Below are 25,201 nucleotides of genomic sequence, written 5' to 3'. Positions count from 1 at the left end.
AATTTTTCACTATATAAACATTTTATGTTTCTTATTAACATTTATTCCTCGGCATTTCAGTATTTTTGAAACTATTGGGTACAGGGCAATTTTTCCATTTCTACATTTAGCTGACTATGGGAAATTAAAGTTTTGTTTTTTGCATATGTATCTTGTATCCAGCCACATTACTAACTTTTCTTATTTTTTTTTAGTATAGATTAGATGTACAATATATGATGTCATCTGCAAAGAATTCCCTTCTCTGATATTTATACCACTTATTTTGCTTTCCTGGAGCATATACATCCAAAACACTATTGAGTAATATTGTGAGAGTAGCCAGTTTAAATAGGGATTCAGTCACTTGTGATTGAAAAGTCCTTGACAAATACCAGAATAACATTCTTAGCAAATATATAGTTGCTAAATCTAGATTAAACACCTAATGTCTAATCTCAGTATATTATTTTATTAGGGATAGAGTATACAATTTATCTATTGTTCTGGCCTCTTAAAAGGTTCAATAGACTTGGTAACACAGTCATATTCTCTCACATATTGGCAGATGTTTGGCAAAAGAGTGGCTGTTCAGCCAACTCACGGGAAAGTGAAATAATGCTCTTTCTAAAAAGCAGGAGGACTACAGTTGCAGGCCTTTCAAAATTAAGCATGACTTTCAGATCTTCACAAGACTAGGCTAGGAGATGCAAGTGGCAGAAATCTAAGAGGTTAGACTTGTCTAAGCACTTTTCTCCCCTTTACCCTCCATTAATTATAGTATGCTCCATTAATTATAGTACCAACCTCCACTCATGTGTTGCCTGCACCCCACACCCTTTGGCTGAGGGTGAGGCCCTGCCACTTCCTGAACCCACACTGAGTTCATTGTGGCTCACAGGGTCACCCAGAGGCCTTTAGAGATATAAAAACCTGTATGATTTTATATCACCTATGATAGAGCGATGTCTATAAAATATTAAACATTAAACTATATATAGTTTCATTTATTTTGATTATAAATATCTTTTATGAGATATGAAATAAATGTGTTTATGTGTCTATTAAAGAATATGGATGTATGAGAGTTTTTATACTTGTGGAAGGTTATATATATATTAATGTATATATTTATGACTATACATGTAAAGCCAGCAGAATTCTCACAGAGGGATTCAGAACTCAAAGAAGGCTTTCTGGCAAAGAGCCTTGGATATGGCCCAACCACAAAAGTAAATTGTCATCGAAAGGATGGACACTGCATATTGCTCCTTCCTTGTTTCAGAGGCCAGGATGTGTCTGGGAAAAGCATGCAGTTGGTTACATCTTTCTGGGAAACAGGATTCAGAATCTACGTCTCATCTGTCTGATGAGAAGGAAGCATTACTTGATGATGGAAAATGTGTTTGTGCATGTACGTGTTTGTGTATGTGCAGGTGTGTTAGTGTGCAGTGTCCCAGACCCTGCACAGGGGATTTTCTTGAAGGTCTCCTGTAACAAAATCTCCTTGAGCCTATCCAAGAGAATTACATCCAGAGATGTAACTAAATACTTTAACAAGGATGGCAGATGACCCCATCTCCAACGTCAGGGATCAAATTTCAACGTGAGATTTGGAGGGGACAGACTTCTAAACTATATCATTCTGTGTGGTCATTCTTTTACATTTCAGCATTCTAATGTGTGTGTGTGTTGATTAATGATGTGTAAATAATTCAGCAGAACATTTAAATAGTTTTAATGGGAAAAAGAGGAATTCACTCCTAGTCTTTTTGAATTTTGTTGAGTTCCAACAGAATTAATCAGTGGTTTTAGGTGAAAAGAATTCGGGTTCCGCCTCTACCATCCATGGCAGGTGCAGCTCTGGGGGTGGGATATGGTTACAAATAAATAAAAGATCTGTGCTTCCACCATTGCTCTAAGATTCTGGCTCTAGTCCAAGATCCAAATTCAAAGTTAGCTCTTGGTGGACAAGACTAAGGCCTCCCACTAACATCATTTACATCAAGTTTTTGTTTTCAAAGTTTTCAAACATACACAAAGGAGAGACTCAGTGTAATGAGCACCCACTTATCCATTCTTAGGTTAAATCATTTTCACTATTTTTCTGTGCTAATTCATGTGTCCTTTTATTCTGTCTTTTTAAAGAAAACTTTTAAAAAGCAATTTGTGCCATTTTATTAATAAATTCTTGGCATGTCATTCCATCACTGAATACTTCATTTAATATAAAAAAAATAGGAAAAATTTGTTACATAGCCACAGTATCATTATCATATCTAAGACAATAAAAATTCTTTAATATTATCTCATTTACAGTCCATAATTAAATTTCCCCTTATTGTCTCACACAACATCTTTCGATACAGACCAATAGAATAGAATGGAGAATTCAGAAATAAACCCATACATATACATCCTTGGCCAATTGACTAGGTACCAAATTTTGACAAGGGTGTCAGGATCATTCAAATGGAAAAGAATAGTCTCTTTAACAGAAGACCCACCTGGGGTCCTTAAGCTCCAGCATCAGACTCCAAAACCATTTGCAGAGATCATCCAGCAGCTCTCACCATGCCTCTGATGAATCCTTCACCATGTGCATCCCCAGGGATCCTGCAAATATTTTCTCACAGTCTGTTGAGTGACCTTTCTTACAAATGCTTCATTGTAGAATAAATATAGGGTTATAGCAAGGTTGCAACAAATAGTTTAGAGAATTCTCATCTACCCTGTGTCCAGTTTCCCCCATTGTTAAATCTCATGTTTCTACAGTACATCCATCACAACTCATTCACCGACATTGACACATAATGATGAACTAAAGGCTAAAGTCTGTTTCCTTCAGATGTCATTAATTTTTACTTAATTTCCCTGTTCTTTTATGGGATCACATTGATACTACCTGACATGTAGTTGTCATGTCTCCTTAGTCTCCTCCAGCCTGTGATGGTTTCTCAGACTCTCCTTGTTGTTAGTGACTTGGGTAGTTTTGAGCAGCCTGGTCAGGTGTCCTGTAGAATGTTCCTCTAGAATGTCAGTGTGTGTTTTGCCTGATGTTTTCATCGTGGTAAAACTGGGTTTATAGACTTGTGGTGAGAAGACACAGAGGTCTTTTCTTGTTTTTTTGCATGTGAATATTCAACGGTAGAAAAGCTTAACCTTTACTCCACTGCATTGCCTTTGTACCTTTGTAAAAACTTGGTGGTTCATACATCTGTGCACGTATTTCTAGACTTTGTATTCTGTTCTGTTGATCTATTTGTGAAATATATGATTACTATAGCTGTGTAATAATCTGTAAATGAGGTAGTGTTACCTCTCTAATGTTTTTTTTTTTTTATATTGCTTTTGCCATTGGAGGTCTTCTACATTACCATATGCATTTTAGAATAAGTTCATTAATTTGTACAAAAAGTCTGCTGGATTTTGATTGGGATTGTATTGTATTTATAGATCAACTGGGGAGAACAACATCTTAGCAATTTTGAGTTTTCCAATTCATTAACATATCTATTTATTTAGGTCCTTCATCAGTGTTCTGTAGTTTTTAGTGTACAGTCATTCACATCCTTTGTCAGATATATCCCTAAGTATATCATGTTTTTGATGCTATTTAAGTGGTATTTTTAATCCAATTTTCAATTGTTCATTCCTAGTACAGTTGACCCCTGAACAATGTGGGAATGAAGGGGACCAACACATGTGCAGCAGAAAATCCGCATAGAACTTTTGATTCTCCAAAAACTTAACTAGTAATGGCCAACTGTTTACCAAAAGCCTTACCAATAACATAAACAGTCCAATTAACACATATTTTGAATGTTATTAGTATTATATCCTGTATTATGACAATACAGCCAGCTAGAGAAAAGAAAATGTTATTAAAAAACGTAACATATGAAAAAATGTTCAGCATCACTAGTTATCAGAAAAATGAAAATCAAAACCACAATGAGATATCCTCTCACACCAGTTAGAATGGCTGTTATTAAAAAGTCAAGAAACAACAGATGGTGGTGAGGCTGCTGAGAAAAGGGAACACTCGTACCTTCTTGGTGGGAATGCAAGTTAGTTCATCCCCTGTGGGAAGTAGTTTGGAGATTTTGCAAAGAACTTAAAACAGAACTATCATTCGACGCAGCAATCCCAATACTAGATATAAGCAAAAAAAATCGTTTTACCAAGAAACACATGCACTGGTATGTTCATTGCAGCTCTATTCCGAATAGGAAAGACATGAAATCAACCTAGGTGCCTGTCAGCAGTGGCTTAGATGAAGAAAATGTGGAACATATACACCATGGAATATGCAGCCATAAAAAAATAATGAAATCATGTCCTTTGTAACAGCATGGATGCAGCTGGAGGTCATTATCCTAAGGGAATATATACAGGCACAGAACACCAAATATCATGTGTTTTCACTTAGAAATGGGAGCTAAATAGTGGTACTCATGGGCATAAAGATGGCAACAATAGACACTATAGACTCCTAAAGGGGAGAGAAAGGGGTGCAAGAGTTGAAAAACTATTGGGTACTGTGCTCAGTACTTGGATGATGGGAGCAATCATACCCCAAACATCAGCCTCACACAATATACTCAGATAACCTGCACATGTACTCCTGAATCTAAAATAAAAGTTGAATATGTATAAGCAGAAGTGAATCATCATAAAGGTCTCCATTCTCATTGTCTTCCATTGAGTGGGCTGTGGAGGAGGAGGAGGAGATGTTGGTCTTGCTGTCTCAGCGTGGCAGAAGCAGAAGAGGTAGAGGAGGTGGAAGGGGAGGCAGGTGAGGCAGGTGCACTTGGTGTAACCTTATGGAAATGCATCATAATTTCTGTCTGTTTTTTTTTTCTCTTTGATTTATTTAAAAATGCTTTTATACAGTACTAATCCTTCTTCCCCATTGGCTTTCGTTTCAGTGCTCATATCATAGAAGGGTTCATGTTGTAATAGAAGTCAATAGCAGTCTTAAATAATTGGAAGTCTTTCTATGAGGCTTGCACTGTCTAAGGCCAATTTTTTTTTTCTGGCACTGCTTCTTCTACATCTTCTTCCTTGTCAAGTACTGATTGGAAAGCACTCATCTCCATCAGGTCCTCGATTAATTCCTTGAGTTTGGCATCTATTGACTGTTGAATTTCTCCAAGATTCATATTTCGAAACACCTTATCCCCCACATTTTGTTGCTGTATCCATAATCCCTTTCATGATTTCCTTGATTGGCTCTGCCATAAATCCTGTGAAGTCATGTGCAACATCTGGACACAGTTTTCTCCAGAAGAAATGTATTGTTTAGGGCTTGGTGGCTTTCACAGATCTTTCTATAACAACAATGGCATCTTCAGTGGTGTAATTCTTCTGGACTTTCATGACATTCTCTATCCAGATTCTCTTCCATAGTATTGACAATCCTTTCCATAGAACACTGTGTGTAATGAGTTCTAAAGTTCCTTATGACCCCTGATTGAGAGACTGAATTAGAGATGTTGGGTTTGGAAGCAGGTAGACCACTTTGACACCTTCCGTGTTGTACTCATGGGTTCTGGGTGGTTAGGGGCATTGTCCAATATCAAAAGAACTTTAAAAGAGAGTCCTTTATTGGCAATGCATTTTCTGCCTTCAGGGACAAAGCATTGATGAAACCAATCCAGAAAATGTGTTCTTATTGTTGAGTCCTTCTTTTTGTACAACCATAAAACTGTCAGTGGGTGTTGATCTTTTCCTTTCAAGGCTCGAGGTTTGGTAGTTCTACCGATGAGGGCAGTCCTGATTGTAAACTTGACTGCATTTACACAAAACAGTAGAGTTAGCCTATCCCTTCCTGCCTTACATTCTGACGCTTGGTTTTCTTCCTTGCTAGTAAATGTCTTTTGTATCATCTTTTTGTTTGTTTGTTTTTGTTTTTTCCAGAATAGGGCACTGCCATCTGTATTTAAAACCTGTTCAGGCAGATATCCTTTCTCCTCAACGTTTTTCTTCATGGTGTCTGGGGACTCATCTGCCTCCTTTTGCTTGGCAGAGGCTGGTTTTCCTATTATCTTCACAATTTTAAAGGCAAACCTCTTTGTAAAACTAGCAAACCATCCTTTGTTGCCATTAAATTCTCCAGTTTTAGATTCTTCACCTCTCTTTTGCTTTAACTTGTCATATAATGACTTTGATTTTTCTCAAATCACAATGGCATCTATAAGTACACCTTTCTTATAGCAATCCTACACCCACATTAAAGCTGCATTTTCAATATGAGACAAAAATGTATTTCACAAAAAAATGCAAGGTTTGGCTCCTGCTGGCATAGCTGCAGCAATGTCTTTATGAATCCCCTTCCCTTCCCTTCCCTTCCCTTCCCTTCCCTTCCCTTCCCTCCTCTCCCTTCCCCTCCCTCCCTCCTCCCTTCCCCTCCCCTCCCCTTCCCTCCCCTCCCCTTCCCTCCCCTCCCCTTCCCTCCCCTCCCCTTCCCTCCTTCTTTCTCCCTTTCTTTCTTTCTTTCTTTCTTTCTTTCTTTCTTTTTTTCTTTCTTTCTTTCTTTCTCACTTTCTCATTTTCTTTCTCACTTTCTATCTATCTCTGTCTCTCTTTCTTTCTTTCTTTTGCAATGGTCCTTATCTAGCTTCATTGATTTTGAAATGGTAGGCAATCATAGCAGCAGAGCTCAATCTATGGTACCTATCAAGTAATTCAACTTTTTTTTTTGGTAATGTCATGATTTTTCTTTGCTTCTTGGGAGTACTTCCAGCATCTCTAGTGGCACTTTGTAGTCCCATGATGGTATTCAAGATTTACAGTATTACACTAATCATGATGAAAAATACAGTAGAACCATGAGAGATCACTTTTTACTCTGACATGCAATTTACTGGAGAGATGAAATGCTCAGAGAGTATAAGTGTTATATCACATGCATTTAAGCCACACTTCAGCTCACTGCAATAGCAACAGGAGGTAGTGACAAAATTATTATAGTAGTGTAGTATGTACTAGAGGAAAGTGACTAAGCAAATGTCTAGTACCAGTTAGAGTGTACTGGAGGGAGCCATCTTGTGCTCCTACAAGAATTATGCCCTGAGGTTGGCTGTTGAATCCCTCACTAAATGCTCCTCAGGGTGTTGCCTGACACACACCGCTGAGCTCAACCATAAAAATCTGCACGATGGAATTCAGCCCAATGCAGCGAGAATTCCCATGGACTTCCTCTGTACAAGGCAAAGCATAGGTGCTGTGGAAGGAGGATGAAAACAGGAAGAAGATGTAATCTCATCCTTAAGGGGTGCTCGGTAGAATGGAGGAGAACAATACATAGATTCCTGAAGATGGGCACCAAAGTGATTGGGGTGGGCCCACAGCAGAGGCCTACAGCTCTGTTCAGAATGCAGAAGCAGGGTGGGCAGAGAGAGGCAGCTCATCAGAGTGCTTGGGCAAGCGTAGGGCCAGCGACTCACCACTGCAGACAATGTATCTGAGGAAAGCCATTTAAAATAGGTGATAGTCACATTCCATCAAATGTTTGGAAGAGTCCATGGAGGTAGGGTTGTCAATCTCATTACAGCATTTCAGAGACCTCAGAAGATTTGGAAATGAAAAAAGACGAGCAGCACTTGTGGTTCACCTGTGTCACAATTATGGCTCACCTGCATCTCTGCAATGCACAGGCGAGCTGCGTATTGCAGAGACACCGGTGAGCCACAGTTTCCTCCCAGTTAGGAGGTCAGTGCTAAGACTCTTGCTCTCTTTCCGTCAAACATGAGATGCCAATTTCTTTCTGGGCAGAGGACAAAATAAAAATTGTCTGTAAACTTTGGCCAGGCACAGTGGCTTACGCTTGTAATCCCAGTACTTTGGGAGGCCGAGGCAGGCAGATTGCCTGAGCTCAGGAGTTCAAGACCAGCCTGGGCAGCATGATGAAACCCCGTCTGCACTAAAATACAACATATTAGTTGGACATGGCAGCGTGTGCCTGTAATCCCAGCTACTGAGGCTGAGGCAGGAGAATCGTTTGAACCCAGAAGGCGGAGGTTGCAGTGAGCCTAGATCGCACCACTGCACTCCAGCCTGGATGACAGAGTGAGACTCCATCTCAAACAAAGAAAAAAAAAATAGCAAATTTTTCTTTGTGACAAATTCCAAAATTATTAGCTTCATTTAAATTTACTTTCCTTTTCATCTTTCAATGTCATCAAGACCAAAAGCATTGCTTAATAATTTTGTTTATAAACTCATATTGCAGCACAGGGCATGATCTGTCCTCAAGGCAAAGATGATGAGTTACACCTTTCTTGAAAACATGCAAGTAGGTATCTCAGCAAAGGCTACTCATGTGTTATTATGAGTAAATCACTGGCAGTGAATGTGCATTTTTTTTTTTTTTAATGGATGGATGAGTACACGCCTTCTTTTGAGGGCAGGTTCTATCTGTACTTCTTTCACCTACTATATTATAGGAGCTTAGAATCCCAGCTGCTGGCTCTGAGCTGAAGTTCTCTGATGGCTTGTGCAGGGTGGACTGGCCTTCTTCCCCTATCTGTGTGTCTACTGCTGACCTGTGGCTTTGCCGAGGCAGGGAAGCTGCTGGTAGTGCCCATGGATGGGAGCCACTGGTTCACCATGCGGTCAGTGGTGGAGAAGCTTATCCTCAGGGGGCATGAGGTGGTGGTAGTCATGCCAGAGGTGAGTTGGCAACTGGGAAGATCACTGAATTGCACAGTGAAGACTTATTCTACCTCATACACTCTGGAGGATCAGGACCGGGAGTTCATGGTTTTGGCCAGTGCTCACTGGACAGCACGACTGCAAAGTGCATTTTCTCTATTAACAAGTTCGTCCAATGGTATTTTTGACTTATTTTTTTCAAATTGCAGGAGTTTGTTTAAGGACAAAAAATTAGTAGAATACTTAAAGGAGAGTTCTTTTGATGCAGTGTTTCTGGATCCTTTTGATGGCTGTGGCTTAATTCTTGCCAAATATTTCTCCCTCCCCTCTGTGGTCTTCGCCAGGGGAACATTTTGCCACTATCTTGAAGTAGGTGCACAGTGCCCTGCTCCTCTTTCCTACATCCCCAGAGGTCTCTTAGGGTTCTCAGATGCCATGACTTTCAAGGAGAGAGTATGGAACCACATCACACACTTGGAGGAACATTTGTTTTGCCCCTATTTTTTAAAAAATGTCTTAGAAATAGCCTCTGAAATCCTCCAAACATCTGTCACGGCATATGATCTCTACAGCCACACATCAATTTGGTTGTTGCGAACGGACTTTGTTTTGGACTATCCCAAACCCGTGATGCCCAACATGGTCTTCATTGGTGGTATCAACTGCTATCAGGGAAAGCCAGTGCCTATGGTAAGTCCTCTCTCCTTTAGCACATTAAGAATAATCTGCCTTTGGACATTAAAAGAAGATTTCTTACTGAACTATAATCTATCATTTACATTTGTCCCATTTGGAATTTCTTTCTGGTTTAAGGAATTCTTTTGTACCAATTCACTTAATTGTTGGGTAGCAAATTGTATAAAGCAGCTCTTGTTGATATGTAAGTGTATACAATTGATATAATTGTAGATCATATCTAGGCTGCAATCTAAATGCTATTTTTGGAAACATACCAAAAACCACAGTAAGAAATGAGACTTCCTTTTTTTTTTTTTTTTTTTTTTTTTTGCTAATTCTATACTACCCCAGAGGAAAATACTCTTAGCAGTTTTGTGTGAATTCTTTTCAATTTTTTTTGAAATTATACTATGTATATGCACATATTTAGGGTAAATTCTCACTTCTATTTTATTAATATAAAATCTAATATCATGCTGGCTATGATTTTTTTTATGTTAGATTTTTCTCTTGTCAATAAGTTAAAGATATCTTTACAGGTCAATGCATACAGATTTGATATGTTCTTTTAATAATTGCATAATAGTCTTTACTTTGGATGCAATGTAGTTTTCCAGCCGATTAATATTGATAGAAATTTAAGTGTTTTCCCCTTTTGGGGTTTATGAACAATAATAAACATTCTTATATACTTTCTTTGTATATATTTCCATATTTTTGCTTTTATCTCAGTAGGGTATCATCCTATGAGTATGGTTGCTTGGTTTTCATTAAATAAGATTGGCATCCTTTTGCTATTACATCTTCCTATTCAAGAATATGAATCCCTCATTATTTATTCTGATTTTGTTTTATGTCCATAAATAAAATTTTGCACTTTATAGAAGTATTTTATCTTTCTTATTAACCTTTATTCCCCTGCATTTCATTGTTTTTGAAACCATTATTTCAAAATGGTTTCAAAATTTTCCCATTCTCTTTTGAATTAATTATGCATAATTAATGTACTGCTTTGAGTTGTACACATTTATCTTGTATGTAGTCATATTACTAACCTCTTGTATTAGTATGTAAGGTGTATTAAGTGTGCAATATCATCTGCAAATTATTCCCTCCCCTGTTATTTATACTTCTTATTTTGGTGGAGCATATAGTTCCAAAACATTATTGAATAATGTTGTTGGTCTAGCCAGTTTAAATTAGGATTCGGTCACTTGCAATTGAAAAAGTCTTGACAAACATAAGAGTAAGATTCTTGGCAAATGCATAGTTGCCAAATCCAGGTGAAACATCTGGTGTCTCATCTAAGTATATTATTTTATTAGGGATGGAGTATACATTTTTATCTATTGTTCTGGCTTCTTACAAGGTTCAGTAGACTTGGTAACACAGTCATATTCTCTCACACATTGGCAGATGTTCGGTGAAAGAGTGACTGTTCAACCAACTCATGGGAAAATGCAACCACGCTCTTTCTAAAAAGCAGGGAGACTACAGCTATAGGCCTTTCAAATGAAACATGACTTTCAGCTCTTGGCAAGACCAGGCAAGGAGATGCAAGTTGTAGGACGCTAAGAGATAGACTTATCGAAGTGTCTCTCCCCAGTTTACCCTCCATCAATTACAGTACCAGCCACCACTCAGGTATTGACTGCAGCCTCATGGCCTCTAGCCAAGCGTGTGGCCTGCCACTTTCTGAACCTATGCTGAATTTGTTGTGGCTCAAAGGGTCACCCAAAGGGCTTTAGAGATATAGAAATCTGTATATGATTCTATACCATCTATAATGGTATATGATAGAGAGATTTATAAAATATGAAACAGTGAACCATATATAGTTTTACATATTTTGCTTATTCGTATATCTTCAATGGTGTATAAAATATATGCATTTATATACCTTTACAGAATATATATATATATGAGATAGGATTTATAGATGTGGAAGGTTATATATTAATGTATATATTTATAAATATAAAATAAATATAATTATCAAAGAAGAATTCGATCATAAAGAGTGCCCTTTGGCGAAGAACCTTGGATATGGCTCAACCACAGAAGTAAATTGTCATAGAAAGATTTATGAGCACTGCATAGTGTTCCTTTCTTGTTTCGTATGGGCAGTGTGTGTCTTGGAAAAGTATACAGTTTTTTGTACCTTGTTGGCCAACAGGATTCATAGTCTGCATTTCATCTGTCTGATGAAAAGAAAGCATTGCTTGATGATAAAGTGTGTGTGTGTGTATGTGGTGTTTGTGCACGAATGTGTCTGTATGTGCAGGTGTGTTTGTGTGCAATGTCTTAAGCTCTACACAGGAGATTTTTTGTCTGAAAGGTTTCCTATAACAAAATCTTATTGAGTCTCTCCAGGGGAATTACACCCAGGGATGTAATTAAATACTTTAACAAAGATGGTAGATCATCATTCAGGAGAACATTAAAACAGTTTTGTTTTGTATTTTTAGTACAGACAGTGTTTCACCATATTGGCCAGGCTGGTCTCTGACTCCTGACCTCAAGTGATCCACCTGCCTCGGCCTTTCAAAGTGTTGAGATTACAGGCATGAGCCACCACACCCGGACTTAAAATGGTTTTAATGAGAAAAAAAGAAAATCACTTCCACTTTTCTTGACTTTTTGGTGAATTACAGCAGAATTGATGGTTGAATCCAGTTATAAAGAATTTGGGCTCAGTCAACACCATCTAGGGCCAGTGCAGCTCTGGAGAACTGGGGCTGGGATGTGGTTACAGCAAGAAAAGATCTGTGCTTTCCCCATTGCTCTCGCATTCTGTTTTTGATCTAAATTCAAATTTACCTGTTAGTGGGCAAGCCCAAGGCCTCCCTCCAAGATTATTTATTTCAACTTTTTATTATCAAAGTTTTCAAACATATACCGAGGAGAGGCTGTAGCATAATGTATACCCATGTAGCCATTCTTAGGTTAAATAATTTTCAATATCTTTCTGTACTGCTTCATCTTTCTTCATTTTTTCTTTCATTTTAAAGAAAAATTTTGACTTTTCTTTTAAAAGAAAATCTTGGCATGTTGTCTCATCATGAAATACTTCATTAAATATAAAAAATAAGGAAAATTTGTTTCACAGCCACAGTTCCTAAGACAATCAATAATTCTTTAATATTATCTCATTTTCAATCCATAATTAAATTTATCCTGATTGTCTTAAAAAATCTTTTACATGTAGATCAATGGAATAGAATTTACAATCCAGAAATAATCCCATACATTCTTTGCCTTGATTTTTACCATGGTGCCAAGACCATTGAAATGGCAAAGAATAGTGTCTTCAACAGAGGGCTCTAAGACAACTGCATATCCAAGTGCAAGAGAATGAAGTTGCACCCTTACCTTGTATCATATACAAAAATTAACTTGAAATGGACCAAAGACCTAAATAGAAAATCTAAAACTGTAAAACTCTTAGAAGAAAACATTGGGGAAAATATTCATGACCTTGAATTTGGAAATGGTTTCTGAGATGTTTTTTTCTTGTACCAAAAGTACAAGAAATTAAAACAAGAAAAAGAAGAGATAAATCTTTATCATAATGTTTTTATACAAAAACTTTTGTATATCAGAGGACACTTTATCAAGAGAATGAAAAGACAACTCGTGTGGGCACCCTTATTAAAGTGTGCAGATTAACACGCACATGCTTGACATGGAGGCTCTCCCATGACACATCCTGTGTTTTCCTTCCCTATGAAACTTTCTGAACAGGTGAGCCCAGGTGGAGCCTCCACCTGCGTTAGAACCTAAGCTTTCTGTGGCTTTCTGAAATCCCTGGTGTCAGAAGTCAAGTGTGGATTACTGCTGCTTTCCTTGACTGTCTCTCTCTCTCCTTCAATCTGTGTTGATAATGTGATATCAAACATGATACACTACCTCTTTTGGCCCACTCAACATATTCTGGTGGTGCCCTCTGGCCTGCACCCTCCCACTGGCTATGAAGGTCACCCATGATCTCGCCTTCCTTAGCCTCACTGGCTTTATTTTATGCAACACTCCAACTCTCCTCTTTCCACCTGTTACTTTTCCCTCCCTATTTTATTCCTCTTTTCTATCTCCTTCCCCACCTATGTCTTTCGTTTCTGTCACCTTTTCTGTGTGATTCCTGCCCCAGAGGGGTCAACAAGAAGGGGCATCCCACGGGCTGACTCATGCGGGGAAGCTGTCAGTGATTAATTAGCAAGGCAGGGAAGTTGTACCCCAAGTCTTGGTTTCGACGCTAGAGGACTTTAGGAGGTGGTTCAATGTAGTGTTTGAGCACATGGACCCTGGAGTCATCCAAGCCTGATTTCATAAGTACTTCAGTTGTGACACTTGTGTAAACTTGGGTAAAAACTCAGTGTTATCTAGATTAAATATGATAATGCATGCAGATGCCTGGCATGTGGCAGTGAATCAACAATACCCGTAATTGTGTGGGTGATATGCGTTTTCCAGCACAATTATTTCCAGCCTCCACAAGATTAATGATCTTAACCAGGCATTCAGACTCTCTTCAAAACAACATGGTGAGATATCAATATTGTCTTCTTGATGCAAGTTTCCCTTGAATGATTTAAACTTCAGATGGTGGACTGTCTCCTTAGGAAGAATTTGCAAATTAAATATAATAAAAGCTAACATATATTGGAGGCTCACCAGGTACCAGGTGCTACCCTGAGTACTTACATGGAAGCTGGCATTATTGGCTGACCTATTTTGCAGATGATGAAACTGAGGCACAGAGGGGTTGAGTGACTTGCCCAAGGTTATTGCTCAAGTAAGTAGGGGAGCCAGGATTCAAATCCATACATTCTTTGTAAAAAAAAAAAAAAAAGTTAAAAAACCTGAGTGTGGTGGCTCACACATGTAATCACAGCACTTTAGGAGGCCAAGGCAGGAAGATCACTTAAGCCCAGGAGTTTGAGACCAGCCTGGACAACACAGGGAGACACTGTCTCTACAAATTTTTTTTTTAAAGTTAGCTGGGCATGGTGGCACATGACTGTGGTCCCAGCTACTCAGGAGGCTGAGGTGGGAGGATCGCCTGTGCCCAGGAGGTCAAGGCTGCAGTGAGCCATGATTATTCCACTCCATTCCAGCCTGGATGATAGACTAAGACCTTGTCTCAAATTAAATAAATTAATTAATTAATTAATTAAATTTAAAAATTGATATGTAATTCATGTATCATAAAATTCAGTGGTTTTCCATGTGTTCCCAGATATAATCAGCCATCACCAATATCTAATTCCAGATCATTTTCCTCACTCCAAAAAGAAACCCCATGCCCACTGGCAGTCACTCTTTATTTGTCCCCCTTCTCCTACCCCTCAGCATTAATTTACTTTCTGTCTGTATAGATTTGCCTATTCTGGGCATTTCATGGAAATAGAAGCCTTTATGACTGGCTTCTTTCACTTAGTTTCATGGCTTATCCATGTTGTAGCATGAATCAGTATTTCATTCCTCTTCATGGCTGAATATTCCATTATATGGATTTACCACTTTTTTTTTATCCATTCATCAGTTGGTGGACATTTGGGTTGTTTCCCCTTTTCAACCATGAAAAATAATGTTACTGTGAACATTTGTATACAATAGACCCTGATGTTCTAATTTTTGAGCCCATGTGCCTAACCTCTATTCCTGACTGCCTCCCTGTGTTGACAGAAAACATTTTGGGAAATGTCCTATCTCTGGCCTTTTGGGAATGTCACATGGAGTGAACTGTGCCTAGAGTGGGTTTGACTTAGGACATCACATGGTCTCGAATCCCTCAGCAAACATGAGTTAGTTTTGTTTTTGTTGGTGTTACAAAATAACATTATTATTTTAGAAAAAAATAAATTTTTTTCTAAAAAATTTAATATTAGATGTCCATTGAACAAACATCTGTGGAGAGGAAGGCATTGATTAGTTACAAACCGTGAAACATACTTTGAAAGAAAAGTAAAGGATGCAAAGAGAGCTGATCATAGGGGACCTTGCAGGATGAGGAGTGGCAATCTTGGGAGAAGTTGGGGCGACAGTGTGCCAAGCAGGGAAGATGGCAGGTGCAGCGTGAAGCCAAATGTTTGGAATCACAGTGTGTTCTTTCCCTTCATCCCTGTGTTCCAGGGTCTCTTTACTTCACAAACATGGGCAAGTAGAAATCCTACTTTATGTCTCTTCTGAATAATCCCTTTGTCATGGCTTACTTAGTGACCTGTGCCCCTCCCCACTGCTCCTGGGACCACAACCCACATTGTTACAAGCCCCTGAAGGAAGTTATAAACACCTTATCTTCTACTAGGACAGGTGCCCCTGGAGCTGTCTGGCTGGGCAAGCCATACTTACCTGCACTTCCCTATCCTGTCCGTGGGTGATTCAGACTTGACTGTTGTTATCACACTAAACTGAACTGGGGTTCACTCACCCAGTGCAGTAAGGCCAAACATCCACACTGAGATTTGCAGTGGGAGAAAGGAAGGCGTTTATGGGCAGGGCACCAAGCAAGGAGTATTGGGAGGCTTATACTTAAGACCCGACTTCTCTGATGGCTTGCAAGTAAGGGTTTTTAAGGGCAAGGACACATTTTAGGAAAACAGAAGTTACAAGAAGAAATCTCAAAATCATCGCAAATCAATACACAGAGGTTACACATCGGTTTGGTCATGAGAAATGAAGGCTTGCAGGTCGTAGGTGAATTCAAAGATTTTCTGATTTGCAATTAGCTAAGGAAGAGAAGCTTCATTTAAAATTTGGGGTTCGCAGAAAAGAATGTTAGCTCTTGCTCATGAGTGTGACTTCCTCCAGGAACAAACAATGGCTGTCAGAGTTCAGTTCTCGGTTCCCTTTATCTGAGGTCTGCCTGCCAATGGATCCATTTGGTGGAAGTCCAGGTTTCCGAAAAACAACTCAGGGACATATGTTAAGATGTAATCTTTAGTTTCTATAGGGAATCAAGCATCTCTGGACTCTAACATCCTTGGCTATTGTTTTAGGCTACTATTACCTTCTTGCTTATCAAGTGCCTTATTTATTTCTCAGGGTCAGGTAGGTGCCTGGAATTTCCTTTGAAAGAACCCAAGAATATCCTTTATTTCCATGTTTGGAGGAGCCCACAGGCCCCTAAAAGGGATTCCTGCTTCATCTCACCCTTTTGGACTTCCCTCAAGATCTGGGCACAGAGCATTCTGACTTCTGCAGCCCCACCCCACAGCCTATCAAATAGATTAAATTGCTCCCGCATCCCATGTCACATATGTCTGTGTAACTTGGTGAGCTAATCTGTAGTGGATTCACTGACATGTAGTTACGTTTTTATAGCCATTTCATAAAATATTCATAAATTCAATTTTGCCATTTTAGAATTCTAGATTCAGCAAATTTCTTTTTTTAAGTCTCAAACAGTTTGCAGGTCCTTTGAAATCTTGCAGGTAGGTCCTGGCTCCATTACTTATGGGTCATAGGTCATAGAAGGGTCTGAAAGAGTGAGCACCTTAGAAGTAAACCTCTCCATAGGGTCCACCTTTCCAGACCTTCCTATTCCCAACATGAAATTACCTTCATGCACATCTTTGGGTCTCTCCTCTTTTCAAAATGCCAGGTATCCTCCATTTACTTTTGGGAAATCTGCTCTTGCCCACAGAGATTTGTTTTTGTCTTAGGATTTACTTCTTTCATGCCACTGGAATATGTCCCAAGCCTGAGTCATTCAGTCGGCAGCAATCCCTGAGAAAAAAAAAAAATCGGCCTTTGTGTGATACTCAGGAGATGCCTGAGGACACCTTGACTCCCACAGCACCAACCAGGGCAGGCCTGGGTCTCCAGTGGAGCTACTCTTTAGGGATCATCATTATGACTAACAGACATGCCAGATTCCTCTGGCTAGTCTCCAGTGCAGACACACACACACACACGCCATTCTTAGTATAGTCAAAGCTCACAGGAGTAAGAAAAATGTTTTCTAATACCTTCTTTATTTGCAAGAAGGTGTTAGGAATTCAAGGGATGATATGCATAGTGATGTTAGTTTCTTTTCTTCAGCTCCTTCCTCCAACTCATGTTCTGTAGGGACTTCTGGAACTAAGAACAGGACCCACAGATGAGCCATAGGATTTTCAGAGCAAGGCTTTGCTTGGAAGGGCCCAGACCAATGTCCACAGCACAGTGGAGGTCTAGTATAAAGAATGTGAAGTTTGTAGCATCTCTTGATCCTGCTATTCCTACATGCTTGCTTAAGCCATTCGTCCTCTAGATGAACTGTTCTTTGAAGGAAACCTGCCTAATGTCTGACTGCTCAAGAAGGTGGACCTGAGCTCTGTTCCCTTTGCAACCTTCCTGGAGTCTTTTTGCTATCTAGATGAACTCAAAGCAAGATGCTGCCACCCCCATGACTTTGATCATTGTAAGCTGGCAATCCTCTTGGGAGACTGCTCCTAGCTTGGACTGACCTGAGTCTTCGCATGCCTTGAACGATGAATTTGCATCCTGGTTATGTTCCCTGTGGGAGCCAGCCCTGTCCTTGGAGTGGCCCCTCTAATCATGTTGCTCAGGCTTGTCCCTTCCTGGGCCCCAGAACACCTCCAATGCCAAACTTGTAGGTGAGAACAGGATGTTGCATGCCAACCAGGTGTGCGTGACTAGCTCTGGGCGAGTCTGTTCTAGTAATGCTAGGCACCACCTCTCACTGCGACAGCCTAGTTTCTACACAGGTCTTGCTCTGGGACCACCCTCAGCAGTGTGATTAGCAGGCAAGGCCAGTGTGACCCTCCCTTTCTGGGCCTCAGTTGAGAAACCTGAAGCTCAGGAGAGGAGTCACTCCCCTGGCTGATGGGTGGCTGGGCCGGAAGCAAATACCAGGCTTTCTGACTGCAGCTCTAGTACCTCACCACGTACTGGCTAGAGTTACACTTCTCAAATCTTAATTTCCTAAAGGCAAGTAACAGTTTGAATGTTGTTATATTGTGATGTATAATAAGAAATATATATGTTTGTCTTTGTTTCCTGGCCAGAGGTCCTGAAACCGTAAGTGGTGGGAGCGATAAAGGTGAACAGAGAATCTTTGTTTTTCAAAACAGATCTGTTTCCATCACATTTAAGTTTATGTAAAGGACATGTAAAGTCTCTAAGGATGAGGGCTGGTTGCCAGGGAACCAAACCCTTGCAATTAGAGGGAAGAAAGGAGAGAGTGATTGAAGATTGATTTGATCACCAGTGGGCAACAATCTAATCAATCATGCCTACTATGTAAGGAAGCCTACATAAAAACTCAAAAAGGCGGGGTTCAGAGAGCTTTCAGGTTGCTGAAGGTGTGGAGGGTGGGGTACCCAGAGATGGCAGATGGGGCTCCATGGCCTTACCCCCATATCTTGTTCTTTGTACTTTTTCCTCTGGCTATTCATCTGTGTTGTTTGCAATATCCTTTGTGATAAACCAAACCTAGTAACTAAACTGTTTTCTTCAGTTCTGTGAGTCATTCTAGCAAATGATTGACTCCAAGAAAGAGGGTGTGTGAACCTCTGATTTTTGCCAAGTCAGACAGAAGTTGTGGGTAACCTGGGAACGTACTATTTGCAATTGGTGTCTGAAGTGGAGGCAGTCTTGTAGGACTGAGCCCTTAACCTGTGGGGTCCATGCTAACTCTGAATTCAATTCAGAATGGAATTGAATTGTAGGATACCCAGCTGGTGTTAGAGAATAGGTCCATGTGAAATAAAATCCCCACACATCATGGACATAACAGACAACGTCAATGATGAGGAATCCAGCAAGTTCGGGATAGAGAATTGGCAGGGGGTCTCCAGGGGTCTCTCCAAGTTGTCTTCAACGTGTTGCTATAACTTTTCTGAGAGGGAGAGGCAGACTGGTGGAGATGAAGAGAAAATCCTGGAAGTTCAGGTGAAAGTTGACATAGGGTGTAGTTGATCCATATTCACTGTGTGCTTAAAATGGTTAAATATTAATTTGGGTTCTTACATATTAAAGGGCAAAATTCAGAGCAAGGGAGAGGTAGACAGGGCCTATGAAAAGCAGTGGTTAGTTTAGGGAAAATAGCTAGGAGCCCTGTGATTTGGAGTGTGAAAACTCTTCATTACTGTTGTTACTTTAACTGGTTCCAGGATGGCCTGCCTGCTTCGTGCATTTCAGAGAATTTCCGCAGAGGTTTTCTTCTTAGCACTTTGGGGCATGGTTGTAGGTGACAAGCTGCTGGTGATCCCTCAGGATGGAAGCCACTGGCTTAGTATGAAGGATATAGTTGAAGTTCTCAGTGACCGGGGGCATGACATTGTAGTGGTGGTGCCTGAAGTTAATTTGCTTTTGAAAGAATCCAAATACTACACAAGAAAAATCTATCCAGTGCCGTATGACCAAGAAGAGATGAAGAACCGTTACCAATTGTTTGGAAACAATCACTTTGCTGAGCGATCATTCCTGACTGCTCCTCAGACAGAGTACAGGAATAACATGGTCGTTATTGGCATGTACTTCATCAACTGCCAGAGCCTCCTGCAGGATGTGGACACCCTGAACTTCCTCAAGGAGAGCAAGTTCGATGCTCTTTTCACAGACCCAGCCTTACCCTGTGGGGTGATCCTGGCTGAGTATTTGGGCCTACCCTCCGTGTACCTCTTCAGGGGTTTTCCGTGTTCCCTGGAGCATACATTCAGCAGAAGCCCAAACCCTGTGTCCTATATTCCCAGGTGCTACACAAAGTTTTCAGACCACATGACTTTTCCCCAACGAGTGGCCAACTTCCTCGTTAATTTGTTGGAGCCCTATCTATTTTATTGTCTGTTTTCAAAGTACGACGAACTCGCATCAGCTGTCCTCAAGAGAGATGTGGATGTAATCACCTTATATCAGAAGGTCTCTGTTTGGCTGTTAAGATATGACTTTGTACTTGAGTATCCTAGGCCAGTCATGCCCAACATGGTCTTCATTGGAGGTACCAACTGTAAGAAGAGGAAAGACCTGTCTGAGGTTGGTGGGTTTATTTCTTTTGGGCTGCTTTGTTTCTTCCAGGCTCTGTTCTCCCTCACTCATTTGGATCCTTGAGCCAACTGTCCCTTGGAGGATTTCCTGGAGAAACTGTGGTGGGAAAGTGATACCCAGCTTGGAGCAGCAGGGACACATAGGAGACCTGAGGCTGAAGTGGTACATAGGCATTTGGATGAAGACAGGGCTCATGCTTGGCAATAGTAGATTTGCTTAGTTAGGTAATCTGGGGACAGTCACATAATCATTGAATGAGCCTTAGAAATGTCCCAGTTCAAACAGAGGTGAAGGCTTGACTAACGGAACAGGTCCAGGTTAAAATCAATTTTCCCAACTCTGTCGCATGCTTTGTCTCTGGACCTTAAGCCAAGGACCAGCAAACTACAGCCTGTGAGCCTAGTCTCCCCAAAGGCCTGTTTTTTGTTTGTTTGTTTGTTTGTTTTTTGTTTCCTTTTATGTTGAGACCTGTTTGTTTGTTTGTTTCTGAGACGGAGGCTTGCTCCGCCCAGGCTGGAGTGCAGTGGCGCAATCTCGGCTCACTGTAGGCTCCGCCCCTGGGTTCACGCCATTCTCCTGCCTCAGCCTCCTGAGTAGCTGGGACTACAGGTGCCCGCCACCTTGTCTGGCTAATTTTTTGTGTTTTTAGTAGAGACAGGGTTTCACCATGTTAGCCAGGATGGTCTCGATATCCTGACCTCGTGATCCGCCTACCTCGGCCTCCCAAAGTGTTGGGATTACAGGCGTGAGCCACAGCGTCTGGCCGAGACCTGTTTTTATATGGCCCAGAGCTAAGAATGGTTTTTATAGTTTTAAAACAATTTAACAATGAAGAATATGTGCCATGGACGTATTTGGTCTGCAAAGTCTACCCATTTACTCTCTGGCCTTTTCAGCAAAAGGGGGATGGCCTCTGACCTAAGGCAAGTGTTTACGGATGGCCTCCTGACATGTAGGAAAAGGGCCCAGAGTTACTTTGGAAAATAAAAATCTGTGAGTTTTAAATTTTAATGTAAATATTTACACATTTGAAAGGCTTCAGGCAACTCCCTCTATCTTTTATGCCCGATTTTCTTTTCCAGTTCCTCTTTTTATCAGAGAGAAAGCCTCAAACAGGTCCCAAAGACCCTTGCCTCCCTTCTTTACACCTGCTGATTTCTCTGTTAACAAATTGAACAGTTGGCAGTAGCCACTGTGAAAAGGCAAGGGTGAGGAGATGGGGATAACTGAACTGGTTCCAGGGAGTCTGGGGCATGAAATAAAAACTTAGAATGTCAGGAATCTTTTTATCGGGACATAATATAGTTGTACACATTTTGAGGGTTCATGTGATATTTTGATACATGTATACAATGTGCAATGATCAAATCAGGGTAATTAAGATATCCATCACCTTGAACATTTATTCCTTCCTTATGTTGGGAACATTCCCATTCTTCATTTCTAGCTATTTTGAACTGCAGAATACATTCTTGTTAATTGTAGTCACCCTACTGTGCTGTCACACTTTGGACTTATTCTATCTAAGGGTATTTTTGTGCCCATTAACCAACCCTTTTTCTTCTTTTCTTTTCTTTTCTTTTGAGACAGAGTCTCACTCTGTCACCCAGGCTGGAGTGCAGTGGTGCGATCTCGGCTCACTGCAAGCTCCACCTCCCCGGTTCAAGCGATTCTCCTGCCTCAGCCTCCTGAGTAGTTGGGACTATAGGCATGTGCCACCGCGCCCAGCTAATTTTTGTATTTTAGTACAGATGGGGTTTCACCATGTTGGCCAGGATGGTCTCGATCTCTTGACCTCGTGATCCACCTGCCTCAGCCTCCCAAAGTGCTGGGATTACAGGCGTGAGCTACTGTGCCCGGCATTCTTCTTTTTCTTCTTCTTTTTTTTTTTTTTTGATCAGTGTTCTTTATTGGCCCTTTAGATGTTTTTCTCTTTTCTGTCAAAGTTTTTGGAGTATTACAAATTTTACTTTATCTTATTTCTTTTTTCTTTTTCTTTTTTAAATTTTAACCAACCATTTTCCCCCCTACTTTCCTACTTACCCTTTCCACTTTCTGGTAATTACCAGTGAACTCTCTACCTCCATGAGATCCACTTTTTTAGCTCCCATATATAAATGAGAACATGTGGTATTTGTCTTTCTGTGCCTGGATTATTTCACTTAACACAATGACTTCCAGTTACATTCATGTTGCTGCACATGATAGGTCTTCATTCTTTGTTATGGCTGAATAATTTTCCATTGTGCATATGTACTGTCTGTGAGTGGAAAACAAAACCAACAAAAAACTCAAAGGGTTTTTCCTGTTTTCTCACTCAACAACAAACAACACAGAAGACTTCTGTGAACCAATGTGTGGGTTTTTTTTTTTTTTTTTTTCCTCCATACACCAAGCAAGCAGGCAATTCTGCCAGATACCAGCTGGGTGTCCTCTAATTCAGTTCTGACAGTGTCCACCTGAAGATAGCATCAGGTCCCACAGAGATAGGGCTCAGTCCCTAATTTACATTTGAAGAATATAAATTAGTACAGCCACTATGAAGAACAGTATGGAGATTCTAAAAAACAAAAACAAAACAAAACAAAAAACAGAACTAGAACTGCCCCAATATATCCCATTGCTGGGTGTATATCCAAAATAAAAAAATATGTTGAAGAGATATCTGCACTCCCATGTTTATTATAGCACTATTCACAATAGCCAAAATATGGAGTCAACCTAAGCACACATCAACTAATGAATGGATAAAGAAAACATAGGACTGTAATATTGTGAAATATATATTTGGTCTTCGTCCTCATTTCCTTGTACAGATTTTTCCCTTCCTTAGTTAAATTTGTTCCTAGGTATTATATATTCTTTGTAGCTTTTGTAAATGGCGTTGATTTCCTTTTCAGTTTTTTCTCTGTTGGCATTTATAAATGCTACTGATTTTCGTAAGTAGATCTTGTATCCTGCAACTTTACTGAATTTCCTTGTCAGTTCTAACAGCTTTTTGGTGGAGTGTTTAAATTTTTCTAAATATATTATGTCATCTGAGAAGAAGAATAATTTGACTTCTTCCTTTCCAACTTGGATGCCCTTTATTTCTTTGTCTTGCTTAATTGCTTTGGATAGGACTTCCAGTACTATGAAGAATAACAGTGGTGACAGCCAGCATCTTTGTCTTATTCCAGATTTTAGAGGAACAGTTTTCAGTTTTACCCTTTTCAGTATGATGTTAGCTATGGGTTTATCATATATGGCCTTTATTGTTTTGAGGTATGTTCCTTCTGTAGCCAGTTTATTGAGAGTGTTTATCATAAAGGGATGTTGAATTTTGTTGAATGTTTTTTCAGCATCTACAATGATCGTATGAGTTTTGTCCTAATTCTGTCAGTGTATTAATATCAATATGTCAATACATGTATCACATTTATTGAGTTGTATATGTTGAATCATCCTTGCATCCTGGGATGAGTCCCACTTGATCATAATTAATTATCTTAACGTGTTATTGGATTTGGTTTGCTGGTATTTTGTTGAGATTTTTGCATCTATGTTCATCAGAGATATTAGCCTGCAGTTTTCTTTTTTTATCGTGCCCTTGTCTGGTTTTGGTATCAGGGTAACACTGGGCTCATAGGATGAGTTTGGAAGTATTCTCTCCTCTTCATTTTTCTGTAATAGTTTGAATAGAATTGGTATTAGTTCTTTGAAAAATGGTTGGTAGAATTCAGCAGTGAATCCATCCGGTCTTGGGCTTTTTTGAATGAGAGACTTTTTATTACTGCTTCAATCTTATTACTTATATTGGTTTGTTGAGGTTTTCTATTTCTTCTTTGTTCAATCTTGGTAGGTTGTATGTGTTCAGAAATGTATCCATTTCCTCTAGCTTTTCTAATTTGTTGGCACATAGTAGTTCACAATAGTCTCTAATGATCCTTTGTATTTCTGTGGGGTCAGTTGCTATGTTTCCTTTTTCATTTCTGATTTTATCTTAGTGTTTTCTTTTTTTCTTAGTCTAGTTCAAGGTTTGCCAATTTTGTTTAGGTTTATTTATTTATTTATTTTATTATACTTTAAGTTCTAGGGTACATGTGCACAACGTGCAGGTTTGTTACATATGTATACATGTGCCATGTTGGTGTGCTGCACCCATTAACTCATCATTTACATTAGGTATATCTCCTAATGCTATCCCTCCCCCCTCCCCGCTCCCCACAATAGGACCCGATGTGTGATGTTCCCCTTCCTGTGTCCAAGTGATCTCATTGTTCAATTCCCACCTATGAGTGAGAACATGCAGTATTTGGTTTTCTGTTCTTGTGATAGTTTGCTCAGAATGATGGTTTCCAGCTGCATCCATGTCCCTACAAAGGACATGAACTCATCCTTTTTTACGGCTGCATAGTATTTCATGGTGTATATGTGCCACATTTTCTTAATCCAGTCTGTCACTTTTGCCAAATTTGTTTATCTTTTTTTTTTATAAAAAACTTTTTGTTTCATTGGTCTTTTGCATTGTTTATTTAGTCTCAATTTAATTAGATTCTTCCCTGATCTTTATTATTTCTTTCCTTCGATAAATTTTGAGTTGGTATATTTTTGCTTTTTTAGTTCCTTGAGGTACATTGTTAGGTTGTTTATTCGAAATCTTTCTACTTTTTGGATGTAGGCATTTATTGTTAAAAACTTCTTAGTTCTGGTTTTGCTGTAGCCCATAGATTTTTATACATTGTGTTTCCATTTTCATTTGTTTCAAGTAATTTTTAAATTTCCTTTTTAATTTCAGGAAAATCTAATTAAGAAGTTAATAAGCAAAAGTTATGCATTTATTTAATGATTTCATACTATTGGTTGAATCAAAGCTATTTATTCCTTCTCCTTGAAGTCTGGGGTATTGGAAAAA

At 39.6% G+C, this 25,201-nt stretch overlaps 2 protein-coding genes across 3 annotated transcripts in view; both read left to right on the top strand.

Annotated features, from left to right (window-relative positions):
* The window catches only part of LOC126933131 (UDP-glucuronosyltransferase 1A8-like), a 61,468-nt gene extending 44,126 nt beyond the window's left edge, over positions 1 to 17,342 (top strand). The window contains exon 2 of the mRNA XM_050752689.1: positions 9,011 to 17,342. Within this exon, the coding sequence (XP_050608646.1) occupies positions 9,011 to 9,540 (530 nt within the window). The 3' untranslated portion in view covers positions 9,541 to 17,342. The remainder of the gene's footprint in view (positions 1 to 9,010) is intronic.
* The window catches only part of LOC126933130 (UDP-glucuronosyltransferase 1-6), a 113,874-nt gene that overhangs the window by 1,880 nt on the left and 86,793 nt on the right, over positions 1 to 25,201 (top strand). Inside the window, exon 1 of one of the 2 annotated variants that reach the window (XM_050752687.1) lies at positions 19,279 to 20,295. The exons of the other annotated variant lie outside the window; for it this stretch is intronic. Coding sequence (XP_050608644.1) covers positions 19,435 to 20,295 — 861 coding nt within the window. The 5' untranslated portion in view covers positions 19,279 to 19,434. Of the gene's footprint in view, positions 1 to 19,278; positions 20,296 to 25,201 lie in introns of those variants that run through there. 2 annotated transcript variants of the gene reach the window in all.

The sequence above is a fragment of the Macaca thibetana genome, chromosome 12, assembly GCF_024542745.1.
Source record: "Macaca thibetana thibetana isolate TM-01 chromosome 12, ASM2454274v1, whole genome shotgun sequence".
Taxonomy (NCBI): domain Eukaryota; kingdom Metazoa; phylum Chordata; class Mammalia; order Primates; family Cercopithecidae; genus Macaca; species Macaca thibetana.
The sequence above is the reverse complement of the archived record's forward strand: the minus strand, read 5'-3'. Positions and strand labels throughout refer to the sequence as shown.